Below are 21,345 nucleotides of genomic sequence, written 5' to 3'. Positions count from 1 at the left end.
ACTATACATTACAAACTATGATTTGACACAAAAAACAAAGGTACTGAGTACTTGACAGCTTTGATGAGGGAAAGCTAGAGAAAATATAAAACTATTGACCTAAAGATTTACATCTATGCATCTGGCAGACATTTTCATCCAAAGCAACTTACACTGGATTCACATTTGATCAGTTTTTGCTTCCCCTGGGAACTGAATCCATAACCTTGGCATTTCTAGCACCTTGCTCTACTGTTTGAACTACAGGAGGATGTTATAAATGTTATAAAGAAGCAATTTATTTTACATTTATTGCAAAATGTACATATATGCTCAATTATTTAAGTCATTTGGGAATGTCGGGAGACTGACTCTATACTATGTAAGCAATATTTACATTCAATTCTGCGATTCTTTGCAACATTGTGCGTAATTCGGTTTTCACCAGGAATCCCACTGTTGAACATGATTATTTAAAAATAAGTTGAAATATTGCAGGCTGATGGCTTAATCAAAAGCATGTTACAACCTCATCTGTCTTTAATAGTTTACACATTATCGTTAAAAATCAAAATGTTCAACTTCCGAAACTGGACTTTTGCACACTACTCAACCTCCTCTGAGCTGTGGCCAGTTTAATTCACATGGAATCTGACAAAGTGTGCTAAAACCGAACTGTCCACTACATTCTCGCACTATCTACATTTCACATCAACACAGTAATTCTAAATGTTTTCACATTCTGTAAATATTTTCACCCTTTGTTTCACTGGATCAAGTGATCTCATCTGTACTTTACACTGTAACCTGAAGCTTCACCAGTGCCACGTACCCAACATGCCACTGGATTAAAGATAAGCACACCATTGTGATTCAACAAAGATTGTTCATGGCATAAGTAGACACCATATATGACCTCTTTATATCCTCCATTTTTCAGTGAAGAAAAATATTATCGAAGACTTTAAGACTTTATGTGAAGACATAAGACAAGTACACCTAGACTGAAGGAAACAGAGACATGGACAGCACAGACATAATGAGTTCACATTATAAATACTTTTCAAGCAAGCCTCACATTGTACAATTACATTTATAATCTATAAATACAAGCTCATCTTATTTATTGATTCCATATGTAAAATTCTCTTTAAAATACTGTTCAAGTGTACCAGTGATAGGGATGGTTTATGGAATGCAAGAAATCCATTTTCCTTTAGGCTACATGTTCCTTTGCAGTTTTTTACCCCTGCATTCATCACTTCCTTTCCTCATTCCTCATGTCTTTGGCGTGTGGCTCAGAAATCACACTTTTACATTTTCACCTCTTGCCATCAGAGAAATCAGAGAATCTGTTTGGCACAATGGAAGCGTCGAAGTTTGGTGAAGTTCAGGCATGTTCTGAGGAGGTGCTGCAGCTGCTCACACCTCCACATCTGGATCTGAACCCAACCCTTGCTTCTGCAAAGCGTCTTCCCTCTTCATCTTTGGCTTCTCAGTTCGGGTGTGCCACACCAGCACCTGAGCAAGAGCAAAATCATTTCAATTGTAAATAAAGGAATAGATGACCCCCAAAAAATCAGTTTACTCACCCCTAAGTCATTCCAAACGAATCTGAAATGGCATTTAACTTAATAACAATTTAGAGAAATAGGTCATGGCATTCAGAAAAATCTAAATATTATAAAATATTTTTCATATATAGTGAAAATCTGAAATGTTGCCTTGACAACTAACTAATATAACTAATAACTAATAAAAATGTTAAGCTGAAATTAAATTAAGCTTAATAAACACTGAATATACACAACATGAACATACAAAAACAAATAAAAAACTATAAACCATGAACCAGTCAATTGTTTTTTATAATCTTTAAAGTTGTTCAAATGAAGTTCTTAGCAATGCATATTACTAATCAAAAATTAGTTTACAGTAGGAAATTTGCAAACACACCTTCATGGAACATGATCTTTACTTAATGTCCTAATGATTTTTGACAAAATAAAAATAATTTTGACTCATACAATGTGTTTTTGGCTATTGCTACAAATATACCCCAGCGACTTGAGACTGGTTTTGTGCTTCAGGGTCACATATAATGACATTTATGGAGAATTGTTCATTTTAAAGCTTTACAGCTCAGTCTCTGTTGAAGAGAACTATTTCTTTTTCCTGCATGACAATGCAAGCAAATCTATTTTAATAACACTATATAAGCCAAAACTCCACAAAACTATGATGTTTAAGGTCATGTTGCATTATCTTAACATGCACAAAAGCTGGTTAATCACCACACAATAGGAGCTACCTTAGTGCACAGGTCTGCTTTGGGTTCGAGGTCATCCATAGTAACCAGGTGCTGAAGGAAGCTGCTTTCCAGGAAGCCCATCTGAGCATCACCGTCGAACCGTGCTTGGGGATTGGTCAGGATCATCCTCAGGGACACAGCAAAACCAGCCATGTCGATGGGAAACGGGCGGTTGGGACGCCACCCAGTGTGGAAACGCACAACCTTCCCATCCTCCACCACGGGCCGCTCAAACTTCATCCCACCCACCAGACCCACAGGCCACACAGAGACACGGTATGTGTACCGCATCTGAGGGAGACAGAAACACCAAAAAGTGATGGATAATGACAAAGAAACACCTCCTGTCCATATGATCGTAGGTAAAGACTATGTACAGATAACATTTTGAGGAGGGCTTTGAGAAGGAGTTTGATCACATCTCCACAAGAGAACATCTGACACATCTGTTACACCTCAGTACAACCCAAACACAGCTCCATCTGGAGGTTTAACCAGAAAACTCCTGAAATGATCTCATGTTAGGTTTTCTCACTGCTATTCTCCTAAACAATATGTACAACTGCATAGCTTTAGCATTTAAATCTAGTAATAATCATTTTATTAATAAACTTTTCAACATATCAGAAAAAACTGAATTGATTTGAAAAAAGCTACAGAAATTATGGAGTGATAAAACTCAATTTTCAGTTTTTACAAATTTAAACAGATTTTTCCCTCAAAAACATTTTTAGACAATAACGCAAAACAACAAAACACACAAAAAAAAATGCAGCCTTGATGAGCATAAGAAAACTTGGTCTCAAAAACATTTTGAAAAATCCTATCAACCCCATACTTTTGTACGGTAGTATACACTTAACCATTAAAAGCCCTCACCTCTTCGAAAAGCTGCAGGCTGTATGTGTTGTCATCATCAGCAAAGTACACCACAGCCTCCTCGAGTGCAGCCGCTTCCTTTCCTTTAGCAGCAGAGCCCATCTCCCTGAGCCAGCGCAGACCCTCGTTCCTCTGCTCAGCCCCCCGGGGCTTCAGCCAGCTGGGATCTCCCTCCTGCAGCTTCCTGTCTTTGGGGGTCAGCTTGTATAGATGGGTGTAGGTCAAGCCAGATGCAGCCAGAAAGTCTGTGACCAGCGGAGTCGGCTGAGGAGCGTCCTCCACCACGATCCAGTGCAGCTGAGGAACATGGAGGAAGGTGTGGGACAAACGAGTGAGCTCAGCCTTCTGCACCAGTCTGGAGAGAGGAGAAAGAGGGAGAAAGAGCGGGATTACAAACTAGTTTTATTCTTATCCACAAAACATGCAAACTTCATCAAACCTAATTCTGGAGATATTTCAATGTCTAAGGGGCCATGCATACACACAGAACACATTTTTTGCAATAAGAAAGCAATGAGATGCAGGGCAGTGGAACATTTTAAAAGCCATGCTAGAGTATTTGTCATATGTTTAAAAGAATGTAAATCTTAAATCTATTCAATTGCTGCCTTGCAAGCACTTAAATTTCCTTCTGCAAAACATTCCTGCACTATTGTAATTCTGAAAAAATCTGCTCACATACCTTGCATATGTGGGTGTTATCACATAAATTCTGGGCACATCAGTCTTCTTCGACAGCTCTGATGTTTTGATGTGTTCCTGCAGCTTCTGCAGCTCTCCTCTCAGCTGAGAGATCTGCTGATCTTTAGACATGTCAGGATCCCTACAGTCACAGCGCTGGCCTGCACCTAGAAATCAATGGCATGCTCAGAAATGAATGATTCAAGGGTGAATGAACAAGGTAGTGATGATAGTGATTCCAGTCTTACCCAGCTGCATCAGCGCATAGATGAGTCCTAGTAGTGACACCGTGAAGTACAGGACAAACACCGTCTTCAGCTTCAGTCGCATTCTCATGATGAGCTGCTGATGCTGAAATCAACTCTGATGGAGCACGAGGAAACCGCTGATCATAGACACAGCCCATATGAATGCATTATAACAGCCACGAAATATGGCTTAGCGAGAAAAATAAGCTATTGTTTGCAGATTCCCAAATACTCCCAGTGCATCCTATGACAACAGCGTTTAACTAATGTATTTGAATATACTAACTTACACTCAATGATATGTACATTACAGATATCTGTGCATACTAGTGAAGTACACTATGTACAGCCCATAGACAGTAAAAGAAATGGACACAGTCAGCGACCCCTTCTTCTTCTTCTTCTTCTTCTTCTTCTTCTTCTTTTAGAGTTTAACTGGCGGTTGGCAGACCAACTTAAGGTGCATTTACCGCCATCTACCAGACAGGAGTGTGGTCGTCGAGAATAGTTAGAGGGAATTGTTCACCTATGCGCATCCTTATGATAAAATATGTACATTAAATACGGTAGAACAACCCCGTATTTTTGAGAAACCTCATAACTTGATTTTTAACACTTTTAGATACATCTCCTAATAGATTAACTAAAGTAAGCGCTTTCCCTTCTTTATATAGGACTGATGTTAAACAACTACGCTCTTCCATATAATTATTACACTCTATTAGGACATGTTCAACTGTTTCTGGCTGACCGCAATAATCACAACCTCCTGTCTGATGTTTCCCTATACGGAATAAAGATCTATTGAGACCTGAATGGCCAATCCTTAAACGTGTCAGCACTGCCTCTTCTCACTTCCATCCCTAGATCTACCCCCTCCCACATTTCTTTGCACACAGTAAAGATGTCTGCCAGTGTCATTACTATACCACTGCTCTTGCCACATCCCAATCACTTTTTCCTGAATAATAGATTTCCCTTCAGCCTTGCATAGAGGGACATTGATGTTAACCTCATCCAATTTCAAGGCCTGTTTAGCTAGAATATCCACCTCTTCATTTCCATCAATACCTACATGGGCAGGGACCCAAACAAACTGAACACAAACACCTTTACTATGCAGCTGAAACAATATATGGTAAATTTTGTATAATAGATCTAGTCTGCATGACTTTCCTGTTTTTATGCTAAATAATGCAGCTTGACTGTCTGAGGCAACTACAGCTCTGTTTATGCCCCCAATATAATTCATAAACAACCAATTAAGAGCTAAAGCAATGGCAGTGAGTTCAACAGTATACACTGCAAGATAATCAGAAGGTCTTCTTTTAATTTTGATGTTATATTGTGGAATACTCACTGCCGCTCCTGTTCTGCCATTGTTGGGATCTTTAGACCCATCAGTATACAGTACAAGGTGTTCTTTAAACTGCTCAAAATAATTTTGAACAACAAGACATTCTGGGGTACCGCTACTTTCCTTTTTCAATGCCAGTTGTAGCTGCAAGTCCACTACTGGCATAACAAACAGCCATGGAGGTATAGATGAACATGGTACAGTCGAACTGAACTTAAATTGCGTCAGGCCTACATTCTGGGCTTTAATATCTACAATCCACCCAAAGCTATAGTCAGTGTCGGCCCGAGCCTCTTGGGGGCCCTAAGCAGAATTTGATTTGGGGGCCCCCCTCCCACCACATGAAGTCACCTGTGGTTGAAGATTACTGACACAAATGTCACACTATAATGTTACATTATAAATGAATACAGTGAGGTTATGTATTAATACAAAATAAATAATAAAAAAATCGATACTTAAATAAAATACTTTACTCTTAAACTTCTGAATACAAATTGTCACAAAACATGAAATAAATAATTTGCAAATGCAAATGTGCATTAAATGTGCAATCTTTTAAATAAAACCAAAATAGACAAACATTAATATAATCAAAAATATAATGTTACAAAAAAATAGATAAATAATGAAAGCAAACATAAGAATAGCAAGGGTTCAACAATGACAATTGTACAACAATGACCTCAAAATCGTTCCTTCCTAGCTTTTCTGGAGGCAAAGTCAGTAAGGACATCACAGTCAGTGATGACATCATTGTATGATATTGCTTGGCATAGTTGATCGAGCAGAATGAGTTTGTTTTGCCATCATTACTTACACAACAATCAATTCCACACCAGTGACCACACCTAACAATTCATATTCTATTGGCAAATGAGGCATAATTGCAGTATGGTGAAAACTTAACATGGTGATCTACTGCAGCCTATAAATATGAGGATAGCACTGCTACATCACTCGCCACCATATTAATATATAAATAATAAAGAAATAAAGAAATATGGCATCCCTTTCACTTAGAAGGTTAAGTTCCCATGTTTTCTCCAACTTAAACTAATATCTATAATCAATACGTGAAATACACCTAGATAAATGTATATTAATAATGCAAGACATTTCACTGTTGATGGCGGGGATTTAACGTTAGCTCTGGTGATGGCTTATGAGTCATGATTAGCTGCTACCTCAAGTGACGTGAGCACAATTTGTCCCAGCCAGCAATGACATGTGGGGCCCAGATGGGTTAAGTTCGGGTTCCATGGTTACTGTGTGGGCATGGGCTTTGGCTGGGTGAAATCAGCGGGTCCCATGTAGGTTTTGTAGTATGAGTCCCACATAGGAAGCCCATATGGGCTGATTACATGGGCCCCATAAGGGACAGGCATGGGCCAACTGGGCATGGGTTTGAACTGAGAACACATATATGGGTCCTGCATAGCATATTTATGGGCAAAATGGGCAAAATGGGCATGGGTTTGATCTGGGAATGCAAATATGGGTCCTGCATGGTGCATTTATGGGCCAAGTGGCCATGGGTTTGAACTGGGAACACATATATGGGTCCTGCATGCCATATTTATGGGCTGAGTGGGGATGGCCGGATGGGTTTAATCTGGGAACGCATATATGGGTCCTGGATTGGCATATTTATGTGCTAAGTTGGGTTTTAACTGAGAACACATGGGTCCTGCATGGCAGAGGCGCAAAGTCATGTAGGCCTATTGAGTTATGTAATTACTTACTGTACAATTTTTAGTAACTTGTAGTAACTCTACATGTAGGCTAATCAAGTATGTTGAGATTGAGTAATTGTAACTCAATACATTTCAAGTCACGCTAGTCACCAAAGAACAAACATTGCATATATGTAGATCTTTTGCCGAAACAATCCATCAGTCATTTTTGTTAGTCGTGCAGAAAATGAAAAATGTAACTTCCCAAAAATGTAAAAAAGAACAAAATAGGTCAAAGTTTACGCTGTGTTGAATTATGCTGATTAGTGGACTCTCAGAAAGGTTGCAGGCCTACCGTAACAATTCAAATAATAGCCCAGTCCCTGGCGCCTGTCCCTTGGGGCAGAAACACATATTTAGACAACTAGGGATGCTCAATATTATCGGCCGATATTGGCTTTAAAATTCAATATCGGTAAATATCGGTACCGGTTTAAAGATCCTTACAGAGCCCACTTTAAGCCCATAGGCGCATTCACGGTTGAATCCTGGTGGGCAGGTGGGGCCCAAATGGATCTGACATGAATTACCCAGACCCACATAAGACCCTTACAGGTCCCACTTAAAACCCATCTTGGCATCCACGGCTGGCCCCCGTGTGGATCCCGGGTGCAAGCCCATTTTAAACGCCCTTTAAGCAGTTTGGGCCCAAATGGGTCTGTCATGAATTGCCCGGTTAAGATCCCACAAAACACCCTTATAGATCCATTTTAAAGCCCATCCACAGCTGGATCCTGGGTGCAAACCCACTTTAGACCCATTTGGGCAGGTGGGGCCCAAATCGGTCTGACATGAATTGCCCAATTAAGACCCATGCAGTACCCTTACAGGTCCCACTTTTAGTACGTCTGGGCTTCCACGGCTTGCCCCAATGTGGATCACGGGTGCAAGCTCATAATGGGGCCCACATTTATCACCGATGAAGCCCTCATCTGGGCCCCACAGGTCATTACTGGCTGGGGTGCTGCTGCTGCACAAAACATACTGTAAATAATCATGCAAACATACATTTATCTTCCTCTTTTTTCTCCTCCTCTGTCCTTTTCGGCACCAGAGGGATACATCCTTTTTTGTGACATGGCTTATCATTTATATCATTTATTACAGTGACGCGCACTTGCGCGCCGGCTCGAATTGTCAATGCACACGAGGTGTCTAGGCGCAATTGCGCATGACTCAGTTGGGGCCAGGGGGCCCAAGCAGCCGCTTAGTTCGCTTATGCCTCGGGCCGGGCCTGGCTATAGTAGTTAGACTTCCAATGTTCCCAACAATCCTTCAACACAGCTTTTGCTGGGTGAACACAGCACACGGCGACCCCATTGGATTCAACGGAGAAAAATGAAGTCAATTAGAAGCACGCACTTCCTGGGGGTAGGGCGTACTGCACAGACTCAAACTGAGCTTGATGACGTAGATGTCACGTGAGCAACCTGTACGTCTTCTAATCGCTGTGCCAAGAAAAATCTGAATCACCCACCGAATCTTGCAGAGAAGGCGAGTGTGAACAGGAGCAAGACTTTATGCCTCCACGTACCCCCGATAGCCTCATAGACATTAAAAGATTGTCTGCGAGCTTCTCCTCCTGTCCATATGGTAATTTCTCTACTGTGTGACAGAGAGTTGCTGGTTATGATGCAATCGTTAGCCTATTTTTTTACAAAAACTGCTTCTATGGGACCATAACGTAAGATACAAGGTAATGGAGCCTTTTATACATTTACGTGTTTCTTTAGAAATAATTAATGGACAACTGGAGTCTTTAAACGCCTCAGATGTAAAGTTATTCGCTGTCAAAGTGACGCCAAAATGAATGGGAGTCAATGGTATGCTAACAGCAGGTGGGGGTCCGCTAGCCAATGGCGGCGCCCAGGGGTGCTTCAAAAAAATATAAAAACCCTGCCCCCCTGGTACTGCCGCCCCATTCATCCACTGCGCACTACCAACATCTTCCGCTTTGTGCAACACATTCAATGATCTCCATCCAGAAGCATGGAAATAAATAGTTCCGCCATCTAACTTTTGTTTAGCATACGAGGACATTTGAACCCTTTAACCGTCATTACAAGAACTGCCTAAAACACTTGTGAAACAGCCGATTCTTTTTTTTTCTAACCTGTGAAAAAAAAACGCTCAAAGTGAATGTACTAATTCTGAAATGCCATTTTAATGTTTAAAAGACATCTTTTTGAGTTCGTAAGTTAGCAATTTAATAATAAATTCTCTTAATTTATTCTACATATAAGCATCTCTGGCAGAATATGGATACAAGTACTTTTGCTGTTTATCTATGCTACAGGCCAAATTCATTTAAAAACAAAGAAATGTATACTTTTATTTGGCAAGGATGAATTAAACTGAAAAAAAAAATGCACTAAATAAACAAACAAACACAATTATAAAAAGAAGAAATGTTAGGTGAAAGCAGCATATTAAAATGTTTCTGAAGAATCATGTGACTGAAAACTGGAGTAATGGATGCTGTAAATTCAGCTTTACAATCACACCGATAATTAAAATTTTAAACGTATTAAAACAGAAAACCATCACCATTTTTATCTATTATTATTTCACATTATGCCTGTTTTACTGTATTTATGATAAACAAATGCACCCTTGGTGAGCAAGTTTCCAAAACTTAATGACCACAAACTTTATAATAGTAGTGTATATTTCTAAAATCTCTGTAATCGTAAATAGTGCAGTTGATATCCCTTAGCTAACCATTGCTTAAAATAATAAGCGTCCTCATAATACTGATGTTTAACTTCTGTCCTTTCCTCAATATGAACTTCAAAGGATTCGAACAAAGCAGCCTTTCTTATTAAGACCAAGGGTGGTGATTGCACTTTTTTTTCTTTTTTGCTTATGATCTACCAATAAATAGTTAAGAATAGGTTATGCAAGATTCATTTGAAACAAAATGTTAAAACAGCACCACTGAACGTCAATAAGTCAAACAAGATTCCTTTATTTGTTGCAAACAAATCAAACACATAACAAAGCTGGAATGACCTTTCGTTTCAGTTCAACAAGAGAGCACAAGCCCAGAACACTCATCTCTCAAACAGTTTTGTGTATCATTTTTCCAATGTCTTTGAAGGCAAATAAAATGTACATGGCAAACGGATTATATACAAAAAAGAAAAATGGAAATATACAGTAATGACATGATAAAAGAATGTTATGATAAAAACTAAAATGAAAGTATATTTCTTACACTAAAGGTCCACCACAGCTAACATGCCAACCCCTGTATCAAATCAAACAGCAACATAATCCTCATCCACCAATTCCCAAATACAGCGGTTATAAAACATTTTGTTAGAAGTTGAATGACCTGAGACAGTCTAGGTTGAGCGATTACTAATTATAAACAGTACAGATCGTCGTATTGTTTCTTGAAGTGATAAGCAAACATCAGCTTTTAGTTAAAATACAGTTACCCTGAAAAGTGGTATAGAGTGAAACTGGTGTAAAAACCACTGTGACCAACACCTGCATTCACTCACTATAGTAATAAAACCGCTGAGTGACACGCAGTTTCTGGAGAAAAAGAAGAAAACGCAGAACACAAAGACATACGGTTGAGCCTCACCATGCTGATACCTGAGGTGAAAAAGGTTACATTTGGCTCACAGTGGCCTTCACTGCCATTTTGTCGTCATTCAAACCTTTGAGACTGAAAATGTCGCTTACTATGTGAGATGGTGAATGAGCGTTTTAAGTTAAAAACCAAGAGCAAGCATCAACGGGGTTTCATTGCTGATTATGCACAGGAGAGACTGTTTTAAGGGCTTTCTAAGAGGGGATTGTGGGTGATGGAGCAGGGTAGGGAATGAGGATGAGGAAGCTCTGAAACAACAGAGGAAGGCTTGCTCTTAATGGCAGCAGCCTCCACAGTGGCCGCCCCCATGAGCATGTCCCGACGCCTCGCCGTACTTTGTTCTCCGGCTCAGAATCTCATAGGAGCAGTCTTCTCCACAGCAACCGGACATACTGGGTGACGATTCGTCAATCTCAAACCTGAAAGCAAGAGGACGGCTGTTGGTGAATTCGTATTTAACACTGAATAAGTAGAGCAGTCACTTGTTGCTATGGCAACTGCTATCAGTCAGCGTTCTGTCGATGTACAGGCCGGTATATAAATCTCCATTCAGAAGAGGAACGGGGATTTCATGCAGTGAGGAAGTGGTGAATGCGTATGAGTCCAGAAGGATGGGACTTACTGTAAAGCCTCCCTAAAGAACTGGTAAGCACCGTGGTTGTGTTTAAATACAGTCAGCATGACCTTTTTCATTTGCGTGCTGAGGGAAGACACAAGAACAAGAAGAGAACGATGAGTTTTGAGTTCAAAAGCAATAAGTTCTTGGAATGCTGGGTTTTGTGATGGTACCTGTTGGCAATAAGCTGAAGGATTTGGATGAGAAACTTCCCCAGGCCTTTCCGCCTGACTTTACTCTCCAACTGAACTTCATAACTGGGGAGACATTATTAGAATCCGTCAGACACAAACAGCACTCTCTTGAGGTCATGTGTCTTATATGACTCAGAGAATCAGTGAAGTCACACACTGCAAAAATAACATGCAAGAAACACTCCCACTTATATAATGTGTGCAATGAAGGTAGACCGATAGATACACATGCACAATACTAGAATTATGGCACATATTAATTAGCCAATAATTTTCATGTTAAAGGGATAGTTCAGACACAAATTAAAATTCTTGTTTAATTCCTCACCCTCATGTCGTTCCAAACCCAAAAGACCTTTGTTCATTTTTGATGAAATCCGAGAGCTTTTTGACCTTCCCATAGACAGCAAAGCAACTGAAATGTTCCCTGGCCCAGAAAGGTAAGACATCATTGAAAAAGTCCATGTGACATCAATGGTTCAACCGCAATTATGCAACCGGAATTATGCAGTGTATTATGATCAATCACGGTTGAGCATGGACTGTTATACCAATGTCCTTGGAATAGTCCAGTTGCGTTGCTGTCTATGGAGGGAAAGAAAGCTCTCAGATTTCAACAAAAATATCTTAATTTGTTTTCCGAGGATCATTGAAGGACTTATGGGATTGGAACGACATGAGGGAAAGAAACAAATTGACAATTTTCATTTTTGGGTGATCTATCCCTTTAAGTACAATAATTGATCAATTCTGTACTTTACTATACTTTAATTTAGGTATTAACATTATAATACATACAATATGAAAAAATTATATTAATTTTTAGATTTTTTTACTTCTTTTTTTTATAGATTTAAATGTGTTAGACGATGCGAAGGAGTACAAATAAATAAATAAATAAATGTCTGACATCAAAAAAAAAAAAAAAAATCTAATAACATTCAACAACAGATTTGTTATAATCCCCAAAGAGAAAATCATAGCTGTCCTATAAGTAATAATTAAAGCAACATTACCAATATAAAACCTCATCTCCACACTCTACATCAAATCGAAAGTTTGAAAATGCTACAGTTGTGGAGTCAGCATCCCGGACCAGGAGATACCAAGCTCTCTCGTCCTTCATCTCCTCCCTTTTCTCCCTCTCCTTCCATCCCCACTCACTCTGTTCATATCTGCCAAAACATAATGGAACACAAATGTATTTTGTTATTAACCGCCCAAATTGACATTTCTCCTGGAACTAGATTTAATAAATATCAAAATGACCAGCAGCAGCAATGTCCTCCAGCTTTGACCCACAATCATTTACTGGCCCTCATGTCACTCCAGGCCTGTATCCCTTGTATTATCTGTGTTAAAGAAGCCCACCGACTTTCATTCATTAGTCAGAGTCTTGGAATGGCATGAAGGTGAGTAAATAAGTTCTGTGTTCTGTACTTAAAAGCAAATGTTAACTATTTTTGGGTGAATATACCTTTAATGGTAAATAGCAATAACTGACTTCCATTCAACCCAAAACCTGTATATAAATGTCAATAGAGTACAAAAAAAAGTATTCTTTAAAAATCTCTGCATAAAAAAAAAATGCCAGACACTAAAAATTGACAAATAAAACATCTAAAGCAGTAACAATATGGGATGCTGGATTACCCCACATGTTGACTTGCTCAATACCTACAGCGTCTGCATGTTGGCTCTAGTCAACTCATAGGCCCACTCCACTGTATCTGGACTCAATGCAGTTACCCGTTTACACTCAATCTCCAGGTTTAGCCTGTGACAGATTCAGATATTCACAATATTAGTATTGGATATCAGAAAATGAAATGATCTGTTTACCAGTTTAGAGGCAGCATATGACACATCCGTCAAAGGGGAAACGTAGGGATAGCGTACCCATTTCTGTCATACTTTTTGAACACAGGCATTGCAGACAGAGGATCTTCAAGCTGTAAAAAGCCACAGAACACATTCTGTTAGTATTTCTCTATTGCAAGAACATTAACACTGCAATTTGAAGACGCGTGCACATATTTTGAAAAGGTTTTTTTCAGATGTTCTCAAAGCATACCTTATTGGCAGCCTCCACCTTTGCACAAACTGCATCCATAGCTGCCCGTTCTTCAAGTCTTCTCTGCTTTTTTTCCTTTGCTCTGTTTGATTTTCTCTAAATAACAATATAAAGATATTGTCAAACACTATTATCAGATAAAGAGTGAGGAAAATGGTTGGAAATATTTATACTTTATAACTTTGAGTTCTACTTTGGGAAAGAAAGCAGGGTGTAAATGTGTGTATAATATATACATACAGTGGGTCCTAAAATTAATACCACGACTTAGGTGCCCTTGAGCAAGGCATCGAACCCCCAACTGCTCCCCGGGCGCCGCAGCATAAATGGCTGCCCACTGCTCCGGGTGTGTGTTCACAGTGTGTGTGCACTTCGGATGGGTTAAATGCAGAGCACAAATTCTGAGTATGGGTCACCATACTTGGCTGAATGTCACGTCACTTTCACTAATTTAACTGAATTTTGATTTTGAAAATCTGTAATGCATAAACTATATAAATAAATGAATTAAATACATTTTAGATATTTAAAATCTGGGTATTTTATTATATGTTCTAGGATTTTGAAAAACTGAATGTTATGTAAATGAAGAGGAAATTAATCAAATAATCATACATTTTCAGTACTTGTACAAACATACATAAGATCCTCTGAAACGTCACAAATCAGAAAGTCGCTCAAACTGGTATGCTGACAATTATATAATTAAAGCTTATAAATGACATAAAAAAATAAATAATAAATCACTAGTATGCTAGTGTATTCGTATGGTACTTTTTGAACCCCGTTGTATACCATAATTGAATCGCATCAAATGAGACAGCACACAAAATGGAGGAATTAACAATTATTTCACAATATGATTTTTTTGGTTTTCCTTTTTTAAATAGCAACTACTAATTCACAAAAAAAATAATTTATAAAAAACAAAAACAGCAACTTTTGTTCAAAGCTGACAAACTCAAAATGGCCAAGTATTGTCCGACTAACCAATAATGCTGCCTTCGAAATATTTTGCATTAACACATTTATGTTTCCATTTGTTTCTTTGTAGATACATGTGACTGCATGGAGGTAGAGACAAATTATTGGACACTTTTTAATAATGATATGCATGTAAACCTGAGGGTTTGATGCCTGTTTTTAAGATTTGTATTGTGTGTCGAAAATAATACACCAGGAGGAAATATCTGGCTGGAGGCACAAAAAGCAAGCTGCTCTTTAGTTCCATGTACATTAATGGCAAGAGAAGCAGGAAACAGGTGCTGAGAAGAACACAAAGCACGTGGAGCAGAACAGTTTTCTGACGGCGGCGGGCTCAGTGCATGGAGTTCACTAATGCCAGACATAAATCTATCATCCAAACTCGAGCAAGCAATGATGCTGTCGCGAGGAGGTTTGATCTCGCAGTGGCTGCTGGCATCGTGCTAATTAAAAGCCTGCACGAGGAGCTCAAAAAAACTGTTTTTACACATCACCCTCATATCTCACCAGCTCCTCGTGTGACTAATGCATCGACTATTGGAAAAGGACAATACAGGCAGTCTGAGGAGAACAGCAACAGTTTGCCTTGATACAAATGTATCAGTGTTTTTGTGCTTAGTGTTTTAGAAATGGCGCAGTCGACGAGGCACATGAAATGAACCAGTAAGCGTTTGAAGAGGACACTTGTGTTACTCGGATGGACACTACAAGAATCTACTCAGGACCTGAGCATCTTTAAAACACCAAAATCTCCCCACCACCCCGTAGTTATTCATGAGTTCCGCGTTTATCTCCATCAAACACACACATTACACACACTCTCTCCGGGGAGAATGATTTGCTTCCATCAGTCTTTGTTCAAATTGCCGCACGCATTTATCAAAGCCCAAATAAGAGCAAAGCTAACAACATACAACACGGACAGACAAACTCACCCCCATTGTGCAGGTTTTATACGACCACCTCGACGCGACTAAAGCACTCTAAATAGCTTTAAAGAAGTTAGAGATCTGAAGATGAGATGTGGTGTGTGGTAAAGAATGTTAAAAATGCTAACGAGCGAGCTAGTCTACAGTAACACAAGAGCTCGAAGGTTGGTAGCTTAAAAAAACAGTAATCTATAAAGCAGCTAGCGACCGCTTTTTGCTTTTATTTTTCCCTGCCAGATTCGCGCCAAGAAACGGCCACGAAATTTCCGCGCTCTACTCTGCCTTTCTTTATCTCCTTCTCCTTTCCTCCCTCCCTCTCTTCACTCTTTCTTTCCCTCTCAGCAGCATTGGGCATTAGCCGCTGAGTCTTGGGGAAATGACGACATAGGGTTTGGGGTTAAGGGTCAAGCTCTCTCCACATGCTTCCTCGCGTTGAGGGTATTTTGTGACCTAGAGCCATAAAGATATATTTATGTAAATGACGAGCAATTGATACTAAAGGCAGTTTTCTTAAAAGTTCTGGTTTCCCTTTGCAAACTGAATTTGTAACATCATTTCAAAAATGGGAAGATAGAGGATACTGTTCAATTACTTTATTAAAATACACTGTAATAAAAAAAAAATGTAATTTTAAGTTTAATACTGTGCATACATATTATATTAAAAAGTTTTATTTTAATTATTATTTGAACTGACGGACAAACGTAGAAAAAAATATAAATCCTTGTTAGAGCTGTTTTGTAGCCTATAATTATGCATAAATTTTTTCTTAATCAGAATCAGAATCAGAAATCAGAATCAGAATCAGAAAGAGCTTTATTGCCAAGTATGCTTGCGCATACAAGGAATGTGTTTTAGTGACATAAGCTTCCAGTAAACAGAGACAACAACACACAGACAAAAAAAAAAAAAAAAAAAAAAAAAATTTACAGGAGAATTACAAATTGGCAAATAAATAAGTGTATAAACAATTGTGCTATAAATGATAATGGAATAGGATTGAGTGAGATGCAGGAATGTTCTAGGATGGAGGGGTAACAAATAAATATAAGGATATTGCACATTTTTGCATAAGCATACGTTTAAGTGGGAAACATTTAACTGTTCATGAGGTAGATTGCCTGGGGGAAGAAACTATTCTTGTGCCTTGCTGTTCTTGTATTTGCGGCTCTGAGGCGCCGGCCAGATGGCAAAAGTTCAAAGATGGGGTGACTTGGATGTGAGGGATCCAGAGTGATTTTCTGAGTCCTTTTCCTCACTCTGGATGTGTACAGTTCTTGGAGGGTGGGCAGGGGAGCACCAATAATCCTTTCAGCAGTCCGAACAGTTCTCTGTAGTCTTCTGATATCTGATTTTGTAGCTGAACCAAACCAGACAGTAATTGAAGTACACAGGACTGACTCAATGACGGCTGAGTAGAACTGTTTCAGCAGCTCCTGTGGCAGGTTAAACTTCCTCAGCTGGCGAAGGAAGTACAACCTTTGTTGGGCTTTTTTCACAATGGAGCCAATGTGATTGTCCCACTTCAGGTCCTGAGAGATGGTGGTTCCCAAGAATCTGAATGACTCCACTGCAGCCACAGTGCTGTTCATGATGGTGAGTGGGGAAAGTGCAGGGGGGTTTCTCCTAAAGTCCACAGTCATCTCCACTGTTTTGAGCGTGTTCAGCTCCAGGTTGTTAAGACTGCACCAGACAGCCAGCTGCTCAACCTCCTGTCTGTAAGCAGACTCGTCACCGTCCTGGATGAGGCCGATGACTGTAGTATCGTCTGCAAACTTCAGGAGCTTGACAGAGGGGTCTTTAGAGGTGCAGTCGTTGGTGTACAGGGAGAAGAGCAGAGGGGAGAGAACACATCCCTGAGGGGCACCAGTGTTGGTGGAGCAGCTGTTTGACATGAATTTCCCCAGTCTCACTAACTGTTGCCTATCTGTCAGAAAGCTGGTGATCCACTGACAGATAGAGCTAGGAACAGAGAGCTGGGTCAGTTTGGTTTGGAGGGTTGTTGGGATGATGGTGTTGAAAGCCGAACTAAAGTCCACAAACAGGATCCTCACATAAGTCCCTGTTTTGTCCAGATGTTGCAGGATGAAGTGCAATGCCATGTTGATTGCATCATCCACGGACCTGTTTGCTCGGTACGCAAACTGCAGGGGGTCCAGTAAGGGTCCAGTGATGTCCTTCAGATAAGCCAGAACCAGTTTTTCAAACGACTTCATGACGACAGACGTTAGAGCCACAGGTCTGTAGTCGTTAAGTCCTGTTATCTTGGGTTTCTTTGGAATGGGGATTATGGTGGAGCGTTTGAAGCAGGAAGGCACTTCACACAACTCCAGAGATCTGTTGAAGATCTGTGAAAAGATGGGGGCCAGCTGGTCAGCACAGATTTTCAGACAGACTGGTGTAACGCCATCTGGGCCTGGTGCTTTTCTTCTTTTGTTTTTCTTGAAGACCTGGCGCACATCATCTTCACAGATTTGAAGAGCAGGAGGTATGGAGAGGGGGATTGCAGGAGGTGTTAATGGTTGTGTAGGGAGATGGTCAGAGTGGGTGTTGGGGGTTTCAAATCTACAATAAAACTCATTCAGGTCGTTAGCAAGTCGTTGATTAGCCTCAGTGCAAGGGGATGGTGTCTTGTAGTTTGTGATGGCTCTCAGTCCTCTCCAAACTGAAGTAGAGTCGTTGGAAGTAAACTGGTCTTCCAACTTTTTAGCATAGGTCTTTTTAGCCGCTCTAATCTCTTTGTTCAGTGTGTTCCTGGCCTGATTGTACAAGACCCTGTCCCCATTTCTGTAGGCATCCTCTTTGGCCTGACGAAGGTGTCTGAGTTTTACTGTAAACCATGGCTTATCATTGTTGAATGTTAAATAAGTCCTGGTAGGAATGCATATATCCTCACAGAAACTAATATAGGATGTTACAGTCTCTGTGAGTTCGTCCAGATCGGTGGTAGCAGCTTCAAAAACGCTCCAGTCTGTGATGTCAAAACAAGATTGTAAATCCTGCTCTGTTTCGCTGGTCCATCTCTTCACAGTCTTTACTACAGGTTTAGCAGATTTAAGTTTCTGCTTGTAGGTCGGTATAAGATGAACCAGACAGTGATCAGAACGTCCCAAAGCTGCTCGTGGAACAGAGTGATATGCATCCTTTATTGTGGTGTAACAGTGATCCAGTATATTACTGTCTCTGGTGGGACAGGTAACATGCTGTCTGTATTTTGGCAGTTCACGGGAGAGATTGGCTTTATTAAAGTCCCCAAGAATGATTAAAACAGAGTCCGGGTGTTGTTGTTCTGTGTCTGTGATCTGATCAGCGAGTTTCTGTAAAGCTGAGCTCACATGCGCTTGAGGTGGAATGTAAACACTAACCAGAATGAGCGAGTGAAACTCCCGCGGCGAATAGAACGGCTTGCAGTTGATAAACTGCGTTTCTAGATCAGGACAGCACATCTTCTTTAACACAGTTACATCTGTACACCACCGTTCATTGATGTAAAAGCATGTCCCGCCGCCGCGCGATTTCCCCGTTGATTCTGCGTCGCGATCCGCTCTAAACTGCTGAAAGCCCGGCAGATGGAGTGCGCTGTCCGGTATGGCGTCATTCAGCCAGGTTTCCGTGAAACACAGAGCAGCAGAGTGAGAGAAATCCTTATTTGTCCGAGAGAGCAGAAGGAGTTCGTCCGTTTTGTTGGGTAGAGAGCGGAGATTTGCGAGATGGATGCTAGGCAACGGCGTTCGAAATCCGCGCTTCCTGAGTCTGACGAGCGCGCCAGCTCACTTTCCCCACCTGCGCGTCCTGAAGCGCTTGATCAGCGCCGCTGCTCCTCCGATAACAATGTTCAGTAAAACGTCTGTATAATAGAAATCCGGAAAAATATCATGTGGTGTGTTCTGCCGAATGTTCAGCAGTTCATCCCTGGTGAAACTGATCGTGTTTGTTAAACAAAAAACAGGAAAAACGAACAAAAACAGTACAAACACTGGAGAGCCAAGCACTGAAGCAGCCATGTGCGGCGCCATCTTGGATTAATTGTAACAAATTGAATCAAAAAGAACAAATAGAATGTTGAAATATGAATGCAAACAGATGCTCATATTAATTGAAGAGTTCATTTGCAAAAACAGATAACTCAGTTTTTAAAAATGTTCAAAAATCATGCTTTTTTATCCAAATAATAATGAAACTGCAATTGGGTTGTTTTGATTAAATTGTAATACCTAAAAAATAAAGCTAACGCAATAGTAACGTGATAATTTATGAGAATTAATCAAAACGGAGTTATCTGTTTTTGAATACAAACTCTTCAATTCTAAATTATGTGCACAACTGAAATGGCAAAACACGTTGTATCATATTTGTATGTACATATTTAATTAATGCAATATTATTTAAATTCATTTTAATGGAGATTTCAGTTTGAGTGAATGACCACTTTAAAAAAAATGTTCGAGGGAATGAAAAATCGGAGGCCTAGAATGGCCCTGCAGCACCTCTTTTGTCCACGAGGTTGCACTAGTTGACAGAACAGAAACTTTGCTTCTGTTTAGGTAGGAACTGCTACTGTGTGTCAGAAGAACCACCGTGTATGAAGATCGCGTTGTTTGAAATGCATCGAGTGCGCTTCTAAACGCCAGTGGTACTTAACTACAACACGTAGATTGGTCTGAAGCTCACATCTAGGACGCTTTTTGCCAGAATCCCTGGTTTAACACCCACTGCTTCTGACCATGATAAAGAAGGCACAGCAACAGCCATACCTTAAAGGGTCTGTCCATGTGTTGAATTCAACGAGCGCTGCTGTATATTCCCGGGCCACGCCCCTCCCGCAGATGGCCCGTCACGAAGCCCCGCCCCGAACCTTTTGTTTTCTGGTAATCTGTCTCGCGACGGGGAGAGATGGCATTTTCAGGAGGGGAAACAAGGGAGGGGGTCAGAGAGTTCAGAGCTGTTAAAATCTCCCTTTCCTCTGCGCCACAACTCACACTGAACCTTGATGCATGATCGATAACTAGTCAGTTATGATGGAGTGATTGTAACTGTTGTTACAGGGTATACATATACAAAACCAGGCCTAAAAGCCCATGCAAATCTAGCACGACAACAAAGGGTTGTGCAATCCATGTTAATGCTAAATAAAATAGAGACAGACTCCAGCTACACCTTTAGGCCTGTGGTTGCACGCAGAGATTGTTACTCCTGAAAAAAAAAGAAAGGAAAACCTCTTTTTCTGCTTGGTGTGCATGCGTGGGGGGGGGGGGGGTAGAGGGGAGAAGTGGAGGAATAGAGAGAGGGGGAGGGGAGGAAAGAGGAACTCAGAGGTGATGAGGATGGAGGAAGACTAACAGAGGAAGAGGAGAGAAAGAGAGAGAATCAAGTAAGGAGAGATCATCATACAGGAACTAAGGTGAGTTAGAGAAAATGGAGATGGTTCTTTTGTACAGTAATGTTACTGGCAAGATGGCACGAAGAAGGGGAGGGAGGAGATGGTTGGAGAGAGAAACACATAGACATAGAGGGGATGGCTGGGAGGGGTCTTGTGCCACAAGTGCTGGTATGTCTGTCTCTGTTTTTGCCTGCAAGGACCACAGAGAAAGAATATCAGTGTTATACATGCAATCCAAGGAAGGAACTGTCCATCATTTGGGCCTGCTGGTTGAAAGTGTCAAGAGGGGGTGTTGGAGACCAGTCTGAATCCAGGCTTTAATCCTTTTATGTCAGTATTAGCATTGTGTCTAGATATCAAGTTTGTTCTCACC

General features: G+C 40.4%; 2 protein-coding genes across 3 annotated transcripts; both read right to left on the bottom strand.

Moving 5' to 3' along the window:
- Positions 1-208: 208 nt before the first annotated feature.
- On the bottom strand, positions 209-4,442 carry b3gat3 (beta-1,3-glucuronyltransferase 3 (glucuronosyltransferase I)). Of its 2 annotated transcripts, none has more exons than XM_059528646.1 (5): positions 4,099-4,442; positions 3,852-4,017; positions 3,170-3,524; positions 2,291-2,581; positions 209-1,500 (listed from the first exon to the last, which is right to left on the bottom strand). In XM_059528646.1, the coding sequence occupies exons 1-5, from the start codon at positions 4,184-4,186 to the stop codon at positions 1,402-1,404; spliced, it is 999 nt and encodes a 332-aa protein (XP_059384629.1). In that variant the 5' UTR covers positions 4,187-4,442; the 3' UTR covers positions 209-1,401. The 2 variants fall into 2 exon arrangements, with proteins under 2 accessions (XP_059384629.1, XP_059384634.1); XM_059528651.1 differs by having other exon boundaries at positions 3,852-4,011.
- Positions 4,443-10,139: 5,697 nt separating this feature from the next.
- Positions 10,140-15,989, bottom strand: LOC132118673 (N-alpha-acetyltransferase 40). Its single transcript, XM_059528639.1, has 8 exons — positions 15,599-15,989; positions 13,680-13,775; positions 13,505-13,557; positions 13,287-13,382; positions 12,622-12,780; positions 11,585-11,668; positions 11,418-11,495; positions 10,140-11,214 (listed from the first exon to the last, which is right to left on the bottom strand). Exons 1-8 carry the CDS (start codon positions 15,602-15,604, stop codon positions 11,070-11,072), a joined length of 717 nt encoding a protein of 238 aa, XP_059384622.1. The 5' UTR covers positions 15,605-15,989; the 3' UTR covers positions 10,140-11,069.
- Positions 15,990-21,345: the final 5,356 nt, after the last annotated feature.

The sequence above is a fragment of the Carassius carassius genome, chromosome 3 (assembly GCF_963082965.1).
Source record: "Carassius carassius chromosome 3, fCarCar2.1, whole genome shotgun sequence".
Classification (NCBI taxonomy): domain Eukaryota; kingdom Metazoa; phylum Chordata; class Actinopteri; order Cypriniformes; family Cyprinidae; genus Carassius; species Carassius carassius.
This window is presented reverse-complemented; position numbering and strand designations above follow the sequence as displayed.

Coding starts and splice junctions, on each gene's coding strand:
- b3gat3 (XM_059528646.1), bottom strand. CDS start 4,186: ATGAGAATGCGACTGAAGCTGAAGACGGTGTTTGTCCTGTACTTCACG. Junction 4,018..4,098: donor CTATGCGCTGATGCAGCTGG/GTAAGACTGGAA, acceptor ATTGATTTCTAG/GTGCAGGCCAGCGCTGTGAC. Junction 3,525..3,851: donor ATAACACCCACATATGCAAG/GTATGTGAGCAG, acceptor TCCTCTCTCCAG/ACTGGTGCAGAAGGCTGAGC.
- LOC132118673 (XM_059528639.1), bottom strand. Junction 13,383..13,504: donor AAAAAGTATGACAGAAATGG/GTACGCTATCCC, acceptor AATCTGTCACAG/GCTAAACCTGGAGATTGAGT. Junction 12,781..13,286: donor AGAGCCAACATGCAGACGCT/GTAGGTATTGAG, acceptor ATGTTTTGGCAG/ATATGAACAGAGTGAGTGGG.